The sequence below is a fragment of the Candoia aspera genome, chromosome 1 (assembly GCF_035149785.1).
Source record: "Candoia aspera isolate rCanAsp1 chromosome 1, rCanAsp1.hap2, whole genome shotgun sequence".
NCBI classification, from domain to species: Eukaryota; Metazoa; Chordata; class Lepidosauria; order Squamata; family Boidae; genus Candoia; species Candoia aspera.
The window spans coordinates 52,152,677-52,177,415 of record NC_086153.1 but is presented as its reverse complement, the minus strand read 5'-3'; the positions used below and the strand labels follow the sequence as shown (position 1 = coordinate 52,177,415).

General features: G+C 38.8%; 1 protein-coding gene across 2 annotated transcripts; it reads left to right on the top strand.

The window, feature by feature from the left end:
* Positions 1–16: 16 nt before the first annotated feature.
* AIDA (axin interactor, dorsalization associated) lies at positions 17–23,045 on the top strand. 2 transcript variants are annotated; one of them, XM_063303881.1, is made up of 11 exons: positions 17–297; positions 6,436–6,505; positions 9,262–9,315; positions 10,734–10,788; positions 12,548–12,611; positions 12,822–12,928; positions 15,418–15,429; positions 19,577–19,699; positions 21,182–21,304; positions 21,678–21,795; positions 22,610–23,045. In XM_063303881.1, exons 1-11 carry the CDS (start codon positions 188–190, stop codon positions 22,704–22,706), a joined length of 933 nt encoding a protein of 310 aa, XP_063159951.1. In that variant the 5' UTR covers positions 17–187; the 3' UTR covers positions 22,707–23,045. The 2 variants fall into 2 exon arrangements, with proteins under 2 accessions (XP_063159951.1, XP_063159960.1); XM_063303890.1 differs by lacking the exon at positions 15,418–15,429.
* The last annotated feature ends 1,694 nt before the right edge of the window (positions 23,046–24,739 follow it).

Here is a 24,739-nt window from a genome sequence, read left to right as displayed (position 1 = left end):
GGGGCTCGTTAGAAGCGACTGCCAGGTTTGGATGAGAAGGCAAATGGGCTTGGTCGGGGAGTGAGCGGTGGTGTTGCTGGGCTGGAGCGAGCGGCCGTTGCCCGGCGAGAGCCCTCCTCCCCTCGCTCCCCGGCCCCCATTCCCCGGCGCGGCCGCGGGTGAAGATGGAGCCGTAGCAGCTGGGACCATGTCTGAAGCGGCTCGGAGCCTTCTGCAGCGCTGGGGCGCCAGCTTCAGGAAAGGGACCGACTTCGACTCCTGGGGGCAGCTGGTGGAGGCGATCGACGAGTATCAGATGTGAGTGGGGGTGGGCGGCGGCGGCGGCAGCTTCAAAGGGCAGGGCTGGCTGAGGGGAAGCCGCTGAAGAAGAAGGCGGGAGGAAGGGAGGGGGCCGCTGGGTGGGGCGAGAAGTTGGGGCTCGGTCGAAGCACCCGTGGGGTTGGGTGGGTCTGGCGCTTCTGGGCGGAGCCCAATGGGGGTGACCTAGAGGGCAGGCAGGCGCTGCAAAGCCTCTGGGTGGGGCGAAGGGCAGCTGCAAGCAACCAGGGGCTCGGGCTGCAGAGGGGAGAGGAGGTTGTGCGAAGGTCTCTCTAAAGCCTGGTTGTAAATACTTAGCGCTAGAAGGCTTTGTCTGGCGCGAAGGGTCTTTGGGTGAGGATGGGGCTCTGCATCGAGGACATGGAACTGGGGAGACCTCCTGAACAGGGTCCTTTCCGTCGCTGCCCCATGTCTAAGTCTAGGATGCAGAGGGGAAGATGCTGAGCCTCTTGTCGTGGGTATGCATCTATTGGTGCTTTGAAATGTACTGCTTTTAAAAGGATACATGCCAACAAAATGATTCTGCTAATGTTATGCTGCTTCCCCAGGTTCTGAACAGTTTTTAGGTTGGGCAGCTTTGGGCAATCCAAGGAAAGTTTTGCCTTTGGAAGCCACCTGTTGTTTCCACATCATTAATCTGGACATTGGGATTCTCTCAGGGTCAACTCTAGCACTACCAGATGTGGTATGGTGTAGTAATAGTGGAATAAGAGATTCTATAGGTTTCATTGCCGCTGTTTCAATGGTTTGAAAAAGTGTATTTGGCAGCATTGCTTTTTGAATGCAACAACTCTAGTCACCTGCCATTCATAACATCTGGTAAACTTGATAGGCTTCCATACATTAATATTTTGCTAATTTGTATTGAATTGGCATATGGGTTTTTTTTGTAACATTAATAGTTTGTTGTGAAGCAATTAATGTATTGTCTGCCCAAATGTTGCTGCTTTTGAAAACTCCTATGGTTTCAAAATCCATGTGGCGTGAAGAAGGCATCCAGTTGAGAGAATGAACTTGGCTCTCAGGAGGAAATCAATATTTCATTGGCTCCTGACAATTATAAATCATATTCAGTAGTTGATATCAATTACCTTTTTTTTGCTTTCAGAATGTGCAAATTAATTTTGTTTCTTCCCAACACGAAAGTGTCCCTCCCAAATGGCAGTAAAGGAGCACTTGTATACTAGTTTTTGTTTGCTGAAGCTGTCCCAAGACTCCCAAGACTAACATATGCTGTGCTACAACATCATGATACCTACCTCTGATTAGAGTTCAGTGAGTGCAGTTGTAGTCCCTTTTGCTCAGTTATAAAATTCAGTGTGTCTAAATAAAAGATCAGATATTTATATTTAACTTTTATGGCCTGTAACAATAACCTGAGCAACTAGGAACCAAAAAAATCATTTTGTTTAATTAAACTGTGGAAAGATTAAGCTGGGAGGGAGGTTACGGAATGTATAAATGCATACAGCATTTCCCTTGCCCATCCAGTTGGAATGTGCAGCATTGTGAATGTTCGATCCATAATTGTCTACATTTCTAAGAGCTTGCTGGATCAACACCTAGGCTTCCAATATATAGTGTCATCATATAGCTAGTCAGCTAGTAGGCAATGTCTTTTTTCTACTGTTGATCTCTAACAACTGGAATTTAAAGCATTTTGATTTTGGTGGTACTATAACTGCATCAACTAGAAGGCCTTGAAAGCTGTATCTCTGAATTCAATCCTTTTTAAACTGTCTGTAATGGTAACTACCACATCTGATACTAAGCATCTGTATGATATTCTAATTTAAAACCTGGTGTCCATTTCATTTTCTTAACTATATTGAAAAGGAGGGACACTATTGTTTGTAAAGGTGAGCTGAAATGAAATTTTGATTTGTATGCTTTTTCTGAAAAAAGATTGCATCTAAGTAGTTTGCAGTATAAAAACAGAAAAAGCATAATACCAGTTAGCACAGTATAACAATATTTCAGTGACAATAGATGTATGTATTTGGTATCAGATTTAGTATAGATTTAATATAAAAATTTAACAAATCATGGTAAAGGTAGATGACCCTCTAGCACTTTTTCTTGCTAACCTGCAAATTTTGCATAATTCCCAGACATTCTTGTAATTGTGGTGAATGGGCCAGTACCATTTAACTGTTTTTTCCTTACCTCTCAACATTTTCTTAAGTGAGAGAGAGGCTGCTCCAAACAGCAGAGGTAACGATTCTTATTACCAAAAGGCTGTGTCCTTAGAAAATAGCTATGATGCTAGGACCCACAGCAGCTTTTCCCCAATAGTAACTTAAAGGTGGATCATAACACTATTTTCCTCTGAACTTTCATTCAGAACTATTTTCCAAACTAGTTTTAGTTGATGTGAGTATGTACATTTGTCATAAGAGAGTGGTGAAATCTGGAAATGATAAGCTAGAAGTGGTAAATCTAACCCTATGTTTCCAAGAAATACTGGGCAGTGTCACCATGTGGGCAGATTTGGATTTTAATCTAGGTCTGTCAGATCCAAGTTGTACTTTTGCCAGTTTGACTCATTGTGTGGCCTTGGACAAACTGCCATCTTTCAACATCAATTTCTCATCTTAAAAAAAAGAATAGTGATTTGCTTCAATATTTGCTAAAGAAGTAGAGTTTGGGTAGGAAGGGGGATTTTTTTTCAGTGGAAAAGTCTGCAACGTCTTTTGGAAAAAAAAGAAAAAAGCAGGTGTACAGTGCTTCAGATTTGGTTCCAAAAATGTATTTGGAATGGTTGTGGAGCATGAATTTAGCATCTATCTGCAACTCTTTAAAGCAGCTGCATCATTTCCTGTGATCATATGGTAGGTACAGAGGATAGCTACACAGTCCCAAGAAAAGACACTGCTGCTCTAAAGTGTTGCAGACAGGCATTATGTTCATATTCTAAAGTACCTTTCCTGAATTATTTCCAAATTTCTGCATAGCTGTTATATATGATTGAAATACATATTTTAACATATTTGTATTAACTAGTTTTTCCTCAAAATTATAACTCTGCAACATTCTACAATCTTAGATTATTACAACACTTGAATACTCTCAATCTACAACTCAAACCCTAATCTATTAAGCCAGAGAGTTCTCTGTATAAGAAAGTTGAAAATAGTTTTTGAAAAAAATAATCTTTGCTTTCTGTACATAGATACGTCTTTTTCATGACAGAGCTTATTGATAAAATTTTTAAATTCAAATTATTAAGAACTTTTTGGGGTTGATTCTTTGTTACTGTGCAGCTATCAGGAACTAAGATATATCTGTATCTTGGCTGCAGTAGCTTACTCTCCCTCCCTCCCTCCCTCCCTCCCTCCCTTTCTTCCTTCCTGGTATAGCTAAATATCGGAATAAAATTAAGGCACTTTTACATTACATAGCATTGCATTTTTATATGATATAATACACATTGGAGCATTTTATATCGTTATAGGATACTTTTTCTAACTACAGGTAGTCTTCACTTAATGACCATTGTGACTGTTCGAAATTACGACAGTGCTGAAAAAAATGGACCTGTGCCTGAAATTACAGCTGTTGCAGCGCCCCTGCAGTCATGTGATAAAAATTCGGGTGCTTGGCAGCCCGCCCGCACTTACGACTGCAAGGGTGCTTGAGCTCCCCCACCTGCCTGTCTTCCCCACAGTCTCTGCCCTTTTGGAAGCCCTGCACCCAGCCTTGCGGGCGGCAAGCCCAGCAACGTCACCTGTGTGAAGCCACTCCAGCAAGCTCCAGCCTCCCCAGCCTGCATTTGTTCACCCAGCTGCCTCCTCTTCCAGTTCCCTGCTCCTGCCTTTTGACTTTCTCGCCCAGCCGCAGCCACCGTGGGTGAAGCAGGAGCACCTTGCTGCCTTTGCTGAGTCTCTGGCGAACATTTCCTCTGCGTGGCTCCCTTCAGAACGCTGTCTTCGGAGGCTTAGGCTATCTTCTCAGAACCTCTGGAGCAGCTTTCCAAAGGCTCTGAGAAGATAGCCTACACCTCTGAAGACAGCGTTCTGAAGGGAGCCACGCAGAGGAAACGTTCACCAGAGAAACTAGGTCCAAAAAGGACTCAGCAAAGGCAGAAAGGTGCTTCTGCTTCCCCCACAGCGGCTGCGGCTGGGCGAAAAAGTCAAAAGTCAGGTGTGGGGAACTGGGAGAGGAGGCAGCTGGGTGAACAAATGCAGGCTGAGGAGGCTGGAGCTTGCTGGGGTGGGTGGCTTGGTGTGGGCAGCTTCGCGCAGCGGTGGGCTTCCTGCCCCGCAAGGCAGGGTGCAGGGCTTTCAAAAGGGCAGAGATAGGGGGGAGATAGGTGGGGGGGGGAATTAAAGGCAGTGTTCGGGGCTGGAAGGAACCAAGCCCAGAATGGCTTGGATTGGGGTGGGTACTTGAGCTAACAGTGGGTAAAGTTCCCTTAAAGATGGCATAGTTTTTGGGATGCAAGTGATGGAAGTCTCATTACTGGGTGTTATGGTCATTGGACATACAAACAAGTGAGTATTTGCTTGTGGTTATCATTTGTGTGGGTGCACCTTCAGGTCGGTCTTGACTCCTGGCAACTGCCTGGATTAGTTGCTGCAGGTTTCTCGGCAAGATTTTTGGAGGTGGAGGTACTTCCTGGGGATGGGAGAGAGACCGGCCCAAAGTCACGCAACTGGCTTTGTGCCTAAGGACTAGAACTCATGATTGCCTGGTTCCTAGCTTGGTGTCTTAACCAGTACACCAAACTGGCTCTATGTGGTTAGCTAATGGATATCAATCTTTGTTTTTTTCTAGTCCCTAACTTAAAACTTGGAGAGATAAAGCTTATTCCAGGAGGCAAGCAAATGGAGATTCCTTTAGCGGTGCATCAAACAGTTGGCAGAGTAGGGTGGCGGCAAGGAAATAAAGTGATTAAATACATTATGCAAAATGAAAAGTGCCACAAAAACCACAAAACACATTGAATTCTTGCTTATATGATTCTTGAAGAAAGACAGAGCCCTAGATTACTTTAAAATAGGAGGAGGAAGGAGTATTAGGTATGTTCATCGCCTTGAGTTATTTATAAAAATAATAAAGTTGAGGTAGAAAAATAAATAAACAAATAGATAAAGATGTTTATTTCAAGCATACATTCTGCTATCCCAAATGTGTGTTTAGAAGCAAGTTTTGTTGAAATCAGTGGGATGCACTGCTTCTCAATTTGCACTAAGGGAAAGCAGCTAGAATAGCCAAGTAAAAGTCTGTGTGATGTGTCTTGCTCTTATATGGATATCTAAGGGAAAAGTTTCAACTAATCTGTCAGTTTTTTATACAGCAAATACATTTTTATATATAAATAAAAACACTATTAAGCTTAAGGCAAGGGCATGATGTTATTTCTGTTTTAGAGTTTCAGTGAATCTTAAACAACCCAGTCTAAGCCTGTTAAAAATTAGGTTTGAAAGATCACTTATAGAACAATCAAGTTACAAGTATGCTGCATTATTTATTTGTTCACTTGGAAGTCGTGTAGGTATATCAGGTGTGCCATTTCTACAAATCAGAGTTGCATAGTTTTGAAGGGATTTGGGGGAGGCAATTTCTAGATAAAATAATGAAAGCAGGTTTTTAAAATATAGTACAGGATGGATTTAAATGTATACAACATATGCTGCTGTCTGATAAGGATCTACAAAGATAGCAGATGCTATAAATATGCTTTATGCTTTTTTTTTTTTTTTTTTGAGAGAGAGAAGTGGGAAAGGTGTGGAAAATTTGGATTGCCATAGGCTACAGTAATTTACTTTTTTTTTTTACTTTTGGGTGAGGGCTGCTTGAAAATTTGTTCTGGGGGATAAGGTCGCCAGGGCAGAATCTCCCTCACAGTCAGTATGAATGACTATGCTCCATTTTCTATGCATAAACAAAAGGACTATTAGATCACTAATTAAAGGTTAAAACTCTTGTAGAAAATAGAAACTCTAATATGTTGGTTTATATATCATTATTTTCTACACTTCTTGGGATCACAAAATACATTCTGTAATTTGCTTAATCTACTATTCATTCAATTTATATTTCATGGTGAGTATTTTTATAATTGCAAACTCCTCAAAGCCCTTAAATTATTTATTTTTCTTTACTTCTCTCCAGATTAGCAAGGCATCTACAGAAAGAGGCACAGTCTCAACCCAACAATTCAGAATTCACAGAAGATCAAAAGGTATATAATGGTGTATGTTCATTTCATGGTGAATCTGTTTTTAGAAGGATTTTTACATTTGTTTCTTGCAGTCATTAAGAGAAATTACACATGGAATTTCTAATAGTTTTGTATATGATGAAAAGAGAAGTATTATTGCTTATCTGGGCTATTGTTTACAAGTGCTGGGCTTGTATAGCACTTATATGATAACACTGAGTTCAGAGCAATAAACTTAATACTTCAATTCTTTAAAGAAATAAAATACCTTGCAAAGGAACAATACCTATTTTATTGCATATATATGAAATATATATTATCTAAGAAGGGTTATAATAATAGATGTGTATGTTTTTATCTTATTGAATATTGTGTTATTTTTTCCTATATACTAGATATACATGCCTCAACTATATTAGATAATACATTAGCAGTTAAATGAAATGTGATTGTATTTAGAAAAAATAAATTAAAATGCAGACAACTGTTTCTGAAATACCTTTTGAACTATATCAACCTTACGAAGAGGTATAGCTCTTTTGCTGGATTATTATACTTTTTAAAGGAGAGCAAATTTCAGTCTGGTTTCATACCCTGAAAGCTGAAAGTCAAACATTTCAGAGGACAGATTACCAGAAAACACATTGCTGCTTCTTCACAGGTTTCTTCCATCAGGAACTCAACAGCCCAGGTTTTTTCTCAGAAATGTTTCTTTCATGCACAGACTGCCATTGCTATATTCCTCTTATTTTAGGCTATTAAGGAATAAAGAAGCAGTTAAAATTGCTGCCTCTTCAATTGTGATTGAGCATTTCCATTAATAAAATGGCTCTGATTGAGTTAGACATTAAATACTACCAGTGAAATTTTACTCATCTAGTTAGGCTTATTCTTCTTCCTATAACCTCCCACCCCATCCAAATCTAAACCTGTGGTTTTGGAGGCTTTGAGGACAGTTCTGAATGAGAACGCTGCAGCTGGAAGGTGGACGTGTTTTTCTCCTCTCTTCCTCCTACCCCATTGCATGAACGAAAGTGCCTTTTACTCATTCTTTGGCTTTGTTGGATCCCTGCCATTAAGTAATGAATCCTTCATGTAGAAAGTATATGATGAGGGATGGGAAGAGGATTTCCCTGCCTTGCCAGGTACATCCTACAAAGGCATGGATTTGTTCCCTTTTGGGGTTTGTGTGTGTATTGTTTTACAGAATAGCTGAATGCAGTAGTTTTGTGTTAATGTTAAGATGTAGTCCCTGATGTATATGTTGGGCTGACAGGAAATTTTCCTTACTCTCTAGAATAGCAAAACTTCTGCCATTCAGATGAATTAAGTACGGCCCTTCCTTCCTTCCTTCCTTCCTTCCTTCCTTCCTTCCTTCCTTCCTTCCTTCCTTCCTTCCTTCCTTCCTTCCTTCCTTCCTTCCTTCCTTCCTTCCTTCCTTCCTTCCTTCCTTCCTTCCTTCCTTCCTTCCTTCCTTCCTTCCTTCCTTCCTTCCTTCCTTCCTTCCTTCCTTCCTTCCTTCCTTCCTTCCTTCCTTCCTTCCTTCCTTCCTTCGCTATTTTCCCATGCTAGATTTTGACATCTCATGTTTTTGGCTCCTGAAAAAAGATTTTTTCTTTTTTTTTCCTTTTATTTTTCTGGCCATGTGAAATCATGAAAATCTAGTTACACTGAAAGTATTTTTAGTTTAGAAGGTTGTCCTTAAAAACTGATTTAAGTTTCTGAAAAAAGCAGAATTCCATTGGAGCTATAAAATTCTGCATGAAATCGGAAATACGTTTCCATTAATGTTGTTGCTTGTTTATAGAGTTGGTGGCTAGCAAATCTACTAATCAAGAATTTTTTACAGTTTTTTGAAACATAAATTGGGAACAAAGATTCTCACTTTATTTAATGTATTTAATGAGGCATTTTCATTAGTGAAGAATGAAGTGTCTTGTTGGGGATAGTATCACTTAGAAAAACATTAGCTGAGTCTAGCTGTAGTGTTTTAATTTTTTTAATGTTTGTGTTGGGTGTGGTTCCTGAGAAACAGTTGTGAATAATGCTTTCTGGTAACTTGCCACAATTCAGAAGAGGCTTTTACTTAAAAAAAATTATCTCTAAAACTCTCAAGAAAATCTGTTCAGAATACTTTTCTTCAACTCTCAAATGCCTTTTAATATATTCTAAAACTTTCTGGTACATTTACAAAGGATAGTTGCCAAATTCAAGCAGCAGTAATTTTTTTAAAAGGTGAAGATATAATCTCTTAAGCATACTTGCTAAACTGGAAAAGAAAAGTGGCCTGAAAGCTCACTTACCTCTGTCTAAGTGGGTGAGCATATGGTAGAGGTAAAGAATATCTTCATCCTTACTGTACAGGGGAGCTTCTGAACTATGCTTTCATACATATAGATTTGCACTAAGGTATGAACATGTATGTCTTAATATTACAGTCTGCAACTGAGTGGCATTCTGCTTCCAGATCTCTTATATCACAGTGCTGAACTTGCATAAGAAAATGAACATATTTGTGCCTGAGTATGGGAACACATATCCAACTATAAAGTGAGAGGTAGCTTTTGGTGCACAGTTTTGGTTTTCTTGTTTGCTGCCTCTAGAAGCTATGTCAAGTACTTCGGCTATGTCAAGTACTTGGTTTTCTTTTTTCTGTTCTACATATTGGGTTGCTGCTCCCTCGGCATAAATCCTTAAAACGGTTATTGTTGTTTACTTCACATGTAAAAGCATTATTATAACAGCATCAAATTAATCAGTTTTTTCCTCTGTTGCAGAAAACTTTAGCTAAGATTGCAACATGTTTGGAACTCAGGAGTGCAGCTTTGCAGGTAAAATTCTGGTTTCACCTGTGATTTCCAGTTTCTTTATGGGTTTCATTAAATATTAGAGGATTAAAGAACACCCTTTGTAAAAAGCTGGCTCAGGGGCATGTATTCTAATTTATCTCTCTGTTATGACTGATTTATTACAGTGTCTGGGTTTAAGAGAATAGAAAAATTAAGTAATGGCTTATAATATGAATCTTAAAAAAGAACTTGACTTTGGAACAATATAAATACTGGTTTCTCTCAGTCCTTCCATTCAAGCAACCTGAAAGTTATAATATACATCTCCTCTCTCCCCATCTTCCACCAACCTAAGTAATATTCCCAAAAACACTGTTGTAACTCGTATCCACCAAAGAAAAATATTTCTTATTAGCAAAGGTGTATTTTGAAGCTGGTCAAGAATGAGTATCAAATCTGGCTTCACTGTACCTTTTATTATTTATTTATTGCAGCATGTACACTATATACCACCATATCTCATAGAACTCCAGAAAGTTAGAACTGGAGCACTGTTCTGCAGTTATTCTGCTCCTTTCCTAGTGGTTCCAATCAGTGGGGAGGAGAGGAGCCTGTGGCTGCTGTCTTGTGGAGTGCTGTAGGAGTTAGTTCTCCCCGCCCCTTCTGCTTAACATCTACATGAAGCCACTGAGAAAGGTCATCTGATGATTTGGGATCCATCAATGCACTGAAGATACTCAGCTTTATGTCATTATCCCAGGTCAGGCTGGTAATGAAGTACTGTCCCAGTGCCTGGAGGCTTTGAGATTCTGGATGGGAGAAAACAGACTTAAATTGAATTCTAGCAAGACAGAACTTCTGTTTGTCCATCAGGGCTCTCTGTCTGCTCCAATGGTGCCTCTAGATGGGTCTTCCTGGACTTGTGGCTTCTGCTGGAACAGCAAGTAGATGTGCTGTATGTGAGACTGTCTTTAAAGACCACTTGGAAGCAGTAGTTGGTCCAAAATGCAGCAATCTGTGCCTTCCCCAGTGGGAGCACATTATACTAATACTGTAGGCCTATGACTTGGCACAAAGTTATCTGCAGGACCACATTCTTCCATTGGAATTGGTCCACCCAGTTTGATCTAACTGGAAGAAGCTGCTAATGATTCCCTACTTTAGGGCAGTGAAGGGAACTGAGGTTTGGAGGTACTGCTTCTAACTGGCTGCACTGGTTGTTTTGAATGGCCTCCTAGCTCAAAACAAGTTCATACGGAGGGTCTGTGAACCATGATGTCACCTTGATTAGATTAATAGGCTATATTTATATTTTTTTGTATCATGTTTTATGTTTGGTATGATTGGAATTTTTAGTTATGGTTGTGCACTGCAAAACTGCCATTTTATTTATTATTGTAACTCACTACAGTATAGCAATGAATAATAGCTGCAGCTGTATAATACCATTTTTGTTGTAGTCTACACAGTCACAGGAAGAGTTTAAGCTGGAGGATCTGAAGAAACTAGAACCAAGTAAGAATTTCACTTTTTTTTTTAAATTTAGAAGAGGAAATGGTGTTGTAATGGTTAGAATGGAAAAAGTGTTAAAGAAATGTCAGTGAATACCCCCACCAGAAAAAAAACAACTTACAGTGCCCTTTAAAATGCATTTCAGGATTTTGTTTTCATATATGTTTACTTTTTATCCCAGTTGCTATAATTTTGTTCAGAAAAGCTATATATTTTCTGCTATCACAGAAAGTTAGTTTTGAATTATAGGAGAATTATCATTCTGTCAAGAGAAGCAAAATAAATTACGGACAGAATTTTTAAAGCTGGGTATTATGGAATCTTTCTCATCTGCCATGAGATTATACTAACCAAAGGAACCTATACATTCCAAGCTCCCATCCAGTCACATATAAGAGGCTTGTTGCAGTTTGTTTCTTGGAGACTGAGTGATCCTGTCATTTCTCTGCATTGGATTGCTTGTCTTGTTCAGTCACAGGGTAAGGATGGATTACCCATTTTTGGAGGAGAATGCCCATTGCATCTCTGTATGAGCCACTCACAGTACATGTACAGAACACTGACCAATTCAGAAATATAAAGCTTTTGGGTTCCACTTTGGCAGGTAACTGTCATTCTTCCCAAATGGATTTCTCCAATCTGTATGAGTATAACTCTACGTTTTATACAAAAGGCTGCCTTTCCCTTGTAAATAATTACATTATACTTTATGAAACTCAATCTACATAGTATCTTCTTTGTGTTAGTAAAGTCTTGATAGGTTCCTGTGGCTACTCCACATTACCCTGGGAAGGAGTCTTAGGTATATAATCTTCCCCGGTAATTTCTGCTCTGATGGTTGAGTTTTTAGTAAAAGAGGTTGGGACGTTATCACTGTGGGATCAACTGGCAAAAGTATTGCCACAAATTGCTTGAAGGATCATTGCCTGAGCTTTATTGGCAAATATAGGAAACACTATCAATTGTTTGAGAATTTTGAGAATTTCTGTTTTTCTTGGTTGGCAGAGGTTGTTCCAATTGGAAAAGCAAAAAAGCATGGCTTCTGTTTTGCCAATAGTTAAAAAAATGATTTATTTTTTCAACCATATGTACTACTGCTATGACTTTATATAGCTTTGGGTTTTTATGTGAATGGTCTTATATATCAAATGTACTTAGTTTATGTGAGAACTATAATTCTCTGAGAAAGCCAGTTTGGTGTAGTGGTTAAGGCACTGGGCTAGAAACTGGGAGACTGAGTTCTAGTCCCACCTTGGGCACAAAACCGGCTGGGTGACTTTGAGCCAGTCACTCTCTCTCAGCCCTAGGAAGAAGGCAGTGACAAACCACTTCTGAAAAACCTGCCAAGAAAACTGCAAGGATTTGTCTTGGCAGTCTCCAAGAATCGGACACAATTGAACAAATTAAAAATAATAATAGTAATTCTCCGAGTTTCCCAATTACATAATAATTTGTTCCTGCACAGTATTGGTCACAAATATCACCTAAGTGAAATTTATCCTTTCAAGGTGGATGTCTCTGTGTTCTAAAGATAAAACAAATTCCAGTAAGAACTTATAACTAGTTTGTTCCTGCACAGCATTAATTTATGGAAAGAGTTACAAGGACTTACTGCTTTCTTACTGTGGTTTATAAAGAATACACACACACACACGTGTATATATATATACACACACGCACGCATGCACATACTCTTTTATGTGGTATATATATGTAATTACATAGAATTTTGATGGGTGATTATTATTGTCTTCTCTTACAGTCTTAAAGAGTATTCTTACCTATAATAAAGAATTCCCCTTTGATGTTCAGCCTGTTCCACCAAGGTATGGAAAAATTGCATGTAGAAAGAAAGAACCCATGTCAGAAATTGCAAAATATAGGTCTGTAGAATGTAGAAATTTTGAAATTCAATTCTAAGCTTCTGATACTTGAATAGGAGGCCATAGATATTCCCAGTATTACCTTCAGGGATACTGGAGATGCCTATCTAAGTCAGTTCTCAGTTGTACTATGGTGTTTTGCTTTTTTAAAAGGAAAATCTTAGCACCTGGTGAAGAGGAAGACTTAGAATTTGAAGAAGATGAGGAGGAAGGTGGAGCTGGAGCAGGATCTCCAGATGCATTTCCTGCCAGAGTCCCAGGTAAGGGGACGAATGGGTTCAAATGCAATTGACCAGAAGGAAAAATGAGAATGTCGGAAGTACAGTTTTAGAACTGGAAAATGTAAGGGCTGGAAGAGGCCTTGAAGGTAATCTAATCCAATCCCTGACCAGTGCAGGAATCCACTATTACAGCCTCTAGCATCCACTACCTCCTGCTACTGTTAGATTTTTTTTTTATGTTGTCCAATTAAAATCTACTTTCTTGTTTAAATCCATTGTTTCTTGTTTTCTCTTCTGGAACAATTTTGCCCCATTTTCTGCAGGTACTTGAAGACAGCTTTTAAATCTCTGTGAAGTCTTTCTTTTTCAGGTTAAACATACCCAGTGCCTCTAAATGCTCCTCATAAGCTTTTCTTTCCAGTCCCCTTTTCATGCTCCTCATAAGCTTTTCTTTCCAGTCCCCTTTTCATCTTGGTTTCTATCCAATCCTATGCAAGAGCTATTTGGGGAAAAAATCTGCAACTGGACCTGGGTGTTCATTAGCTAAATCTCTTTCTGAGTAAAGAGTTGCTAGAATGCCATATGTGCAAAGATTTCATGAGATGTCATTATTGTTAACCTAAATAAAGACTATTGTGCCTTATCTTCATCTGGAGGTAAGGTGAAGAGCAGAGAGCAAAGCAGAAATCATGGAAGGAGTTTTCTTAGAAAAGCTTTCCCTATATCAAGAAAGCTTGCTTTGTGAAAATCTAAGGATACTAGTTTAATCTATACTAATATTTTGTCAGTTCTCAAATTCAGGTAGGATTTCCAAGTTTACCGTTTTATTAATGCATAATTCCTATGCAAATTGGTGCTTCATAATTATTCATTACTAGCCAGTGGTTAAATAAGTTTGCTGATTGTAGATAGCTCTTTATCTGCTAAGCAGGAAAAAAAATGACAGGGTGTGATTTAAGCATGGCTATTGTATGAACCCAGGAAAGGCATGGCTTCTCTAAAGAGGTACTGACAAGTACAGTAAGTACACCCTACACCCACCCACCCCGAAGCACTTCTTCCTCATTGGATCCAAATAGCTGCACATCTCCGATAATTTGGCTTAAGTGCCAAATTATTTGCAGGAAAACTCATCAGGGTTGCATGCTAGTGTGGAATAGGCAAAAAAAGCATGAGTGATTTTTTAAGAGAGGGGCTCTGCATTGGTAAAAAGAAGATTGGCTTTCTTCTACAATGCCCCCTGAAAACATACCCCATGCAACAAACATGGTTTAAAAGTAGCTCCATTTGTGCAACTAAGGGTATTTTAATAATTCTTATAAAAGCCTTGGAAAGGAAAAGCGGTTATTTGCAATTAGTTGCTGATAGAAGATAGGGGCTTTTTGAGGCTTGGAGAAAAAGCCTGGTGTGGTCAGGAACTGTGTGGCATTTCTTTTGGCCATACTTAGTGAGCTGGAGGTTTCCATACTTGATTTAAAAGCTGGGGGTGGGGGGATGAAAAGATCTTTCCACATTAAAATTGGACCAGTTTTAGATAGCAGTAATGGCAAACCACCCTGCTATAGTCTGCCAAGAAAATGTCACGAAAGTGGCGTCTCCCCAAAGGGTCAGACATGACTTGGTGCTTGCACAGGGGACCTTTCACCTTTCAAATGATTTATGAGGAAATGAGTGAAGTAGGTGACATACTCTAGTTCAATCCAGCAGTATCCCTCTGTCAGTGAAACAGCACTGCTGGGAGGTCGATATCCCTTGCAGCTTCCTTTATACTAATCAAATATATTCTAGAGGATTAGTAAGATCTTCAAGACCTTATGAAGGCAAAGGAGGAAGGATAGAGAAACTTTATACTGGTTTTGTTGAAAGTCCATTTATGTAATACTAGATTTAGCCCAATAGTTCCTTGTAACTATATGATAGTTCTATCTTGTTTTCTGTGCCCATTGCCATGTCTGAAATAGTTAAACATCCAACATAAGCTTAAAGTCTCAAGAAATCCTGTTTTTGGGATATATTCATATATTACACAAGGAGACTTTGCCATGAAACCACACACGCCCTTCAATTCTTCAGATAAGAGTGGGATACAATCTTGACATTTGCATATGCTGACTAAAATGGGTAAAAATTTATTTATCTATCAAATTTCATCACCTCCCATCTCCCTCAAAGAATAGAATTTTGTAATGGTTGAAATACCATGGTGCTGAAATTTATTTATTTTACTTATTTTTTAAATTTATGTAGCCACCCATCTCACAAACAAGTGACTCTAGGCGGCGTACAAAGAGATGGTGCCATTTAAAGATTTATGAAGTTTGAGATAGCTTACCCATACAGTACTAGATTTTGGAGACTGTTTTGCTGAAGTTGTAACTTCCATTGTATGCACTTCACTGTGCAATCTACTACTTTGCATGGATCCCATATTGCATTATTGTGCTGTCTAATCATACATGGTCTTGTCTTGTCTTCTACATGCATGGCTCCATTGTATAACCATGTGCTACATCATTCATCTAATCCAGGAGCCAATGAAGGTATGATAATGTTAATGTTAATAGTTACTATTTGTGAATATAATCATGTTGCTGTTGTCTTATTTTTTAACATTTTAAATATGAAAGCTCTTGTATGCTAAAATCAGCCAGCTAGCTCTATTTTTCCCCAGATAAATGGTAGATGTTGAATGTCCATCCTATATGCATAGAATTAAATTGTACAAGTTTCTGAATTGTTTTTGATACAGAGAAAATCTACCTTTAAAAAAAAATCAGTTGAAAAGGCAGATACTGAAAAATAGTATTTGGATGTATTTTAATGATTTATATCGCATTGTCCTAAAATGAATCTTGGGTATTACGGAAAAAAAGCTACATAAAAACATGTCCAAATCCCCTGGGCTGCTAGTTTTGCCATCATTCTGCAAAGTTAGTGAGCATAATGAAAATACTGCCACATTGCTTCCAACTGAGCATGTCCTTCGTTAAGCATAATTAAAGGAATGGTGCTTTGGTGTTAGTACAGTATTCAGTTCTTGCAAATATTGGGACCTTTATAAAATACTGTAAACAAAAAGTAGTATATAGTGCTTAAAGCCATGTTTTGAATGCAGATTCTGAAAACAGTTCCTTGTCACATGACTAGGGCAAAAGGTAACTGGAAATTTGAAAGAAACCTGAAATGATAGGGATGCAAACCAGCAGTTGCTTGGCAACTGTCTTAAGTGGGTGGGAAGCAAAGCAACTTCATATTTTCCCCACTTTGGCTCTTACTGAAAATCCTGTATAGTTGTTAATAATAACTTGGCTTCTAATGTGAGTTGATTCCTTCCTCCATCCCCAGATGAACAATTGTGGAAGAGTAAGTTCAACATACCTGGAAGACACCAAGTTGAGGCATGCTGTATTAAAATACTTGTTTCCACTTTTAAAACATGTTCTATGTACAGTTCTGGTGAAATCTCTTATTTTGTGATAAAAATCCTTTTCAGTCAGGTTATGGCTCTTAAGTATTCTAACTTTACAATTGGTTATTCATGCTGGTGGCATACTGGAGTCTCTCTGTCTTCCCCTCCCTCCCAGCAAATCTCTTGCTTAGCTTAGGGGAACTTTGGAGCATGTTTTGGGTAAGAAACAGTGGACACTCCTGTTGCCACTTGCATGTTGATGATGGTAATAGGATGTAGGTTCTGTGTTTTTTCTGCTACTCCTTTGATAGCTAATAACTTCCATGCTACTTTAACTGCTTTGGTATGTTCGTGTGTGTATATCTGCATGTCTAAAATGCTATTTTTAAGTGAAGAGAACTGGTATTTAAATGCATTCAGTTGTGTCATATGCATAGGAAGGATTGATATGCTTTCCAGCTTTGTATATATTGCTGAAGGCAGAATATCTGGTCCTTGAATCCTTAAAAGATAATAATTAGGAAAGCTTTATATGGAATCCTATGAGGAACAGGGAGAAAAATTTGAAGTAAGGGTCTCAGATACAGAGTTGTTAGACTGTTGCTGTTACGGAGACTTGAAGGGATGATTCTCATGATTGGACTATATCAGTTGCGCAAATGGGTTAAAATAAATGGAGTCACAAATAAAAGCAGCAGCTGTCATTGTCTACTACCAGCCCTCTCCTAAAAGGAGAAGATGCAGATTATACCTTCCAAAATCAAATTGCAAATCTTTAAAAAAAAAATGTGACACAGGTTGTAGTAATGATTTTGATAATCCCAACCCCTCTTGGGAGACAAATTCTGACAAGCATGATCTTTCCAGGAAATTCCTGACTTATCTTGGCAAAGTGGAGGAAAGCACAATAAGGGAAGACTTAATTGATAATTGGAAATGTAAGGAATGTTGTAGAACATAACTATGTAATGCTGTTATCCTTCATTTTAAAGGATGCTAAAGCTAAATGCAATTAAATACATATATTGGGACTTCAGAAAAGGAGATTTAACAAACTTCATTCCAGAGTCCACAGTGTGGTTCCTCATCAAAGTGGAGAGACGTATTGAGCGTATTGTCACGCAGTTCAGTCCTCTACTCTTTAATACTTTTATTAGTGACTTAGATGAAAATGACGACAAGAATGCTTGTCCAATTTGCAGATGGCAAAATTGGGTGAATGAGTATAGTAGAAGAATAGAAAAAATACTCTAAAAAGGTTAGAGAAATGGGTGGAAATTGCAGAATTACATTTCACAGAGACAAACACACATTTATTGCCTTAGGAAACAGAAATCAAATGCCCAGGAACACCTATACTGCTACTGTTACTTGCAAAAAGGTGTTGGAATAATAGTTGATTGAAACCTGAATATGAGCTAGAAGTATGATGTGGTTGCAACAAGACACATGCAATGCAATTTTAGGCTGTGCTCAACAATATGTAACCCCCAAATCCTATTAGTCTCCGCTACTTTGAGCACCATACTTAGAGAAGAATTCAAAGAAGCTGGAATACATGCAGAGAAGGGCAACAGAGATAATCAGGCAACTAAAAACAATGCCCTGTTGAAAGAGAGTAAAGGAATTGGGAATGTTCAGCCTTGAAAAACTGAGAGGATATGGTAGAATTCTTCAAATACTTGAAAGGATGTCACACAAAAGAAGGTCAAGATTTGTGATCTCTCATTCCAGAGTGCACGATACAGAACATTAGTTACAGGAAGGCAGGTTCTGATTTAATGTTTGGGGGGGAGGTTCTTCCTAAGAGTAAGAGCAGTTTCACAATGGAATCAATTACACAAACTGGTAGTGAACTTGCCTGCATTGGATGTACTGAAGGGGAGGCTAGACAATATTCTAACTTGGAAACTCTAATGTAGATTCTTTCACTGAGCATGAAGTTGGACTTTTATCACCTAAATTGCCCCTTTAGACATACAATTCTCTATATAAATGTCTTTATTTAAATTATTGTATATTGAGGGTTGATATCCTTTTTTAAATTTGAATGCCAAGATTTGTTTTGTTTGCTTAAGAACAAAATGGCCTTTGCAGGTAAAGGAAAAAGCAGGAAAATATTAAGTCTTTTTATTTTTCAGTTCATGTTTGTATTTTACTCTAAAATACCTTAGAAACTTCTTGTACTGATCATTCTTGATGGCATGTGTGGAGACTGCAGAAAGTTTTTCTGTCTGAAGTGCAAGCTTCCCAAGGATGTTGAACTCCCGAACACATTAACAAGTTAGAAGTGCAAGTAAAAAAAAGCACATATCTCAGTGTTTGGCTTTCAGTTGTTTATTTCTCCATAAATCTTATTTGGCAGCCTTGATCCATTTTTTAAAGAAATGTTATTTTGCTAGACTGTAATAACTCATGTGCAGATTTGTATCCCTATGTGCAACATACTGTGTACATCAGGCATTAGCAGTGTGATGCCTTTCAGATGTTTTGGACTTCCATTCCCAGTGCCCCAGCCATCATAGCCAATGGCAATGGATTGTAGAATATATCATCTAGAAGAGTGGTTTTTGGCTTTTATGTCTTATGTTCCAGCAATGATGCTATTAAAGAACCTGGGTTCCACCATGATAAAAACCAAATGTCCCCTTCAACAAAGAAGATTGTATGGTACCAAAATTTTGCTGTGTTTATCATTTACAGTATACTATAAATGTTAAGTTTCCATGCTCCACCTCTGGTTATATCTATCATAAGTTAAAAACTACAGGTCTAAAATATCTGGAAGGTAATTAAGTTGCTTATCTCTGGATCATGGGGTAAATAGGTTTTAATTCTGTCAATAATTCTGCATTTGGCTTTGAGTCCTCCCCAAGCTGGTATTTAGCAAGCGGTTTTAGTTCAGTGGACCACAGATTCTAGTGTTCAAAAAGAAAAGCCTGATGTCTACTCCGTCCAGGCTGTTAACTACTTGTCGTCTTATGATGAATATGTTTGAGTTCATTTGCTCATGCAATACAGCTGACAAATCATTTGTGCAGAGGATTTAACAGATGGTTCCTCACTCTGCTTGTTGAACTTTGAAAAGGATCCTACTTTTTCCAAGATGCTGTAGTTTACAACCAGATCCATATGAATAAATTATGCCTGAGATTGACTCTTATGAAGTTAGCATGGGCTGTCCTTTTGTTGACAGAATTAATAGCAACAGATTGACTCAGAGAATAAAAATATAGAAAATGCTGAATGATTCTATTATTATGGTCAATTTTCCTCAGGTACTTTATTACCCAGATTACCATCTGAACCCGGGATGACATTACTAACTATTAAAATAGAAAAAATTGGTCTTAAAGATGCTGGGCAGTGCATCGATCCCTATATTACGGTTAGTGTAAAAGGTGGGTACATTTTTCTTAATCGATTTGGCTAGGCATGTAATCAGATCCTATTTATCTGATACTAGCTAGTACTGAATTGGCAAAATATTCCAGTATATAATATGCATTTAGGGTTAAAAATTAGTGGCATTTGTCATACTGGATCTACCTTTGCCCCATGGAAACTCTTAAGATGCTGCCTTTCTAGAACTGCCTTATCCTGACTCCATACAAGACTTAACACTTGAAAATACCTGTATTTTTAATTTTCTAATGAAGGGTCACTTTTATTTAATATACAGAGTTCTTGAAATTTAATCTGCCTTTTACACATCAGCTAATTTAAAACAAGTTTTTATGGATTAACTTCTGATAGTGAAAATGTACTGGTAGTCCTCAACCTACAACCATTCGGTCAGTGACCACTCCAAGGTACAATGGTGCTGAACAAATGGTGGTTACGACCAGTCCTCAGAGTTCTGGCTGTCCTGGTACCCCCACAGTCATGTGATCATGATCTGGGTGCTTGGCAACCCATTTGCACTTCCGACTGGTTGCCAAGCACCCCGTGAGCACGTTATCACCATTTGCAACCTTCCCTGCCGGCTCCCCCAGAAGGTCAATGGGAAGTGGCAGGGAAGGTCACAAGTTGCTAGGGTTAGTCTCCCCCACCCACGCACTCTTCCCCAGCCCCTGTGCTCATGCTGCACCGGCCACTTGTGCAGCCTCCAACCCACACGACAACTCTTGCATACCCTCCCCAACCTGCAGTGCACCTCACAGCCCCTCACTTGCCCTCCCCCCTCCCCACTGTGACTTTTGCACACCTCCTCACACCCTCACTGACCTGTGCCTCTTGCGCACCCTCCCCCACCTCCATGTGGCTCCTCATGCACAGCCCCTTGCACATACATCCTCCCAGATCCACACAGTATCTCTCGCGCATTCTGGGATTCGATTAACGATGGCAACCAGGCTGTGCTTTATGACTGCATTGCTTAGCGACAGAAATTCTGGACCCAATTACCACCGTAAGTTGAGGATTACCTGTATTAAATGATTTCCATCTGTTCTTTTTTCAAAGAGCCCTTGATAAGAAATTGTGTTTGTCCTAAGTGTACTTTGTTTCTGCTCAATAAATGTTCACTGGACTGGACTAAGTTTCTGTTGTAAATACCAAGTATGCCATCATGTTGGAAAGCATGTGTCACCTTTCTCAGAAAATGTGCACTGGGAAAGTCAGATAAGCAAGGTTACTTTGCCATAACCACACTGCAATATTGGCTACTACCATGTTTTTGGAAGTGACATTCCTGTAAAGAATTAATCTTGTGTGAAGATGTTTGGACTGTTCACAAAAAGAAATAATCTCCTTTGTAGCTCTTAACTGTTAGATCATGAATGTAATGCCCTGGGGGAACAGATTAAGGTGCTTCTTGTTCAATATTCCAAATGTCGCAAGTTTTTCCCCTTCTTAATGCTTAAATTTTATTCTTGGGACAGATATCAATGGGATAGATCTTACACCTGTGCAGGACACCCCAGTTGCTTCAAGAAAGGAGGACACTTACGTTCATTTTAATGTGGACATTGAGATTCAGAAACATGTTGAAAAATTAACAAAAGGTTTGTTGCATGGAGAGTTGAAAATCATGTTGAACTGTGATCAATAGGACAAAGCATAATTTGGATCAATAACTTGGAGAGAGGGCAAGTGTGCTATCCCCAGAAAAATTTGGTTACCCAACAGTGCCTTAACAAAACTACTCAGAACTTTTTAAAAAAAGTTATTTATGATTAGGGGTGGGGGCAGATCAAAACATTGTGGCTTCAAAGTTCTTAGCCTCTAGTTTGATTCTTTGCAAATGTTCAGAATCTTCAGTGAGCATTTTTCCTCAAGGCAGTTCTAACAATATTGTACTGACTATGCTAGTCTATACAGAAGTACACTGGTGTGATTTGAAGAGTGTTTTAGATTTTTTTCTCCCCTGCCTTTCAGGTGCAGCTATTTTCTTTGAATTTAAACACTATAAACCCAAGAAAAGATTCACCAGCACCAAGTGCTTTGCCTTTATGGAGATGGATGAAATTAAAGCCGGACCAATTGTTATAGAACTGTAAGTAGGAGTGTGCCTGAAAGACTAAAAAACGTTCAAACCCAAACATACAATTGCATTCCAGAAGTTCTGCTAAACTTTCAGATCAGTCATGGTTTGGCAAAAGCAAAACCTGGAATGTTTTGGTGGTTCCAGGCTTTGGTGGAAACCAAATTGGGACTGATTTTATGGGGCAAGTATGGCAAAGCTGGTATGCATCATCTTCTCATCAATGGTGCACATGTCCATCTACCTGCCTATCTTCACAGCACCTCTCCCCACTCCAGCTGCTGCTGCTGTCTACATGTGCCATTGCCAAGAAAATCCCTTATGTACTCTTGCTTTTTCCCCAGAGCTGTGTGTCTCAGTCCATATCCAGAACAAAACAGTCGTTTTATTCCATATATGGACAAAACTTGAGTTTTAGTTGAGGCATGGACCACCCAAAACCAAAAGTTCCATGCATGTCCCTAAATGTAAGTAAAATTGTGCACACAATAGGCATCCATATCCTCTATTATGCAAATGACTTGTGGGGTTAAAGTTCTGCCTGGAAGTAGTGCACTTCATTAACCTTCATTCCAAATAGAAAGAGAACCGTTAAGCTTCCATAATGGTTTTTCTGTGCAGCACAGACTGTGCTCTTGATTTGTATATTTAAATGGGACAATCATTGGGGTGGTGGAATTTAGGATTAAGAGTTATAGCTATTTGTTTTACTTAGTAAGCCTTTCAAATTGTACAAAATCCTTTTAAGTAAGCAAAGAGTAATCTAGGGTAGATTCCTAAGCAGCATTAAGATTAATTCTGATACTTACTCTTTTCACCATTACAGGTACAAAAAACCCACTGATTTTAAGAGGAAGAAACTTCAGTTGTTGACCAAGAAGCCACTTTATCTTCACCTTCATCAAATACTGCACAAAGAGTGACTTTTGTGAACTGAACCACTTGTAGCTGCATATGTAGCACATCTTTCAGGAGGGAGGAAGAATGGATGCATTTACTTTGTGGTCACATACGGCCATTGATGCTGCACAGCAGTGGATCAGCATCCAAGCCCCTGCATCCAAGTCCAGTTTTCTTTGGAATGTATATTTTTATCTCAGATGTTCCAAAGTGTGTTGCGAGTTTTTCCTAAATGGGCTGGTATTAAGTTCAGTTATGTAACTTGATTTCTACAATTATATCAGAACCCTTAATTAAAGCAGTTGAGAAATCCTCATCTTCTGCACCTGATACAGCAATAAAGATATGCCAGTATCAACAAACTTTTACTCTTCTACTGTATCTAGTTTGTATCATTTTCATAAGTTCATTAACTTTATGAAGTATAAATAATTACCATTTGAGTTTAATTATATAGGTCTTGTTGAAAAGACACTCCACCCAATGTTGCATCCATTTTTTTTAAATAAACTTGTTTTTCCTTAAGATTGGAAGGTAAAAGTTGTAAAATGAGCTACTGAAAGTAAACTCATTACAGGTAGTCCTCAGCTTACAACAGCATTGGGACTGGAATTGCCATTGCTAAGTGACACAGTCATAAAGTACATCACATGACTGCATTGCTTAGCAACGGCAGTCCCAGCAGTCCTGGTTGTTGTCAATGAGGACTGCATGGGTCATGACTGCAACTTCCAACTTCCTGCTGGCTTCCCCATTGACTTTGCTTGTGGGAAGCTGGCAGGAAATGTCAGAAATTGCAATCATGTTACCATGGCTCGCCGTGATGTAATGAGCCAGGAGCCCAGATCGTGATCATGTGAGCGTGGGGACAGTGTGATGGCCAGAACTCCGAGGACCCATTGTAAGTACCATTTGTTCAGCCCTGTCATAACTGAACATTCGTAACTTGGGTTACAAATGGTCGTAACCCAAGGACTACCTGTATACTTATTCGAGATAATTTCAACTGCTGTAGAATTTCACTATTGGGAATAGGTTGCAACAAATGGTTTGATTTTTTTTTTTTTTTTAAACTGGTTGATTCTAAAATGAACCCATTCTAATTTACTCTAAGAAAAAAAAAGCTGAACTCTTTCGTTTTCTAAACTTACACTGGAATATGCTTAATGATTCTATCTTTAGAAGAAAAACATACAAATATCATGAATTATGCATATTACTTCTGGATAAAAGTATCTAACAAATATGTCACTGTTCTTAAACAAGTTTGTATCTCATGATTATAACTAATTTCTACATGTACTAGAATATGGGAGACTGATTCTTAACAGTAATGTATCATGTACTACAGACCAGTATTTCCCAACCTCAGCAAGTTTAAGATGCGTGGACTTCAACTCCCAGAATTTCGCAGTCAGCATGCTCGGCAGCAACCTTGGCAAGTTTAAGATACCCACACATCTTAAATTTGCTGAGGTTGGGAAACACTGATTTAGACCACTAACTTCAAATCTTCATTCCATGCAAGAATCCAAATTAAAGCATCCATAAGTGGCTATCCTACTGTTGCTTGAACTTTCCTGGTGAAACCCACTGTGTCAGTAAATGGTTCCACCATAAAACTGCTCTGCTAGAAATTTTCTTTTCACCAGAAATCAGTATTCCCATAAGTTAAATCCATTATTTTACAACCTGCACTCTAGGATAGGAGAACAGGATGAAGAAATGCCATCACATCTCCTTTGTCAAAGCTAAACTTTCTCAAAATGAAATCAACTACTATTCCAAAATCTTTTTAGAAGTACTGATACCAGGCTAGATGTCCCCCATCTTAACTTCTGCATCTGATTGTATTGGTCTCTACTAAATTTCATTTTGTTTTCATTTCTGCATCAAGATCATTTTGAATTTTCTGTTTTCTACAATCATAACTATCCCATCCAAATTTGTATCATGTGCAAATGCCATGAGAATTCCCACCATGTTCTCATCCAAGTAATTGATACCATGTTGAAGAGTAAAAAGCCTGAGATTGGACCGTGTAAAAATAAGGATA

What these genes read in the sequence shown, in the direction of transcription:
- AIDA (XM_063303881.1), top strand. Translation starts at nt 188, where the DNA reads ATGTCTGAAGCGGCTCGGAGCCTTCTGCAGCGCTGGGGCGCCAGCTTC. An exon ending in TCTGAAGAAACTAGAACCAA is followed by an intron (nt 10,789 to 12,547) that starts GTAAGAATTTCA and finishes CTTCTCTTACAG; the next exon opens with TCTTAAAGAGTATTCTTACC. An exon ending in TGTTGAAAAATTAACAAAAG is followed by an intron (nt 21,305 to 21,677) that starts GTTTGTTGCATG and finishes CCTGCCTTTCAG; the next exon opens with GTGCAGCTATTTTCTTTGAA.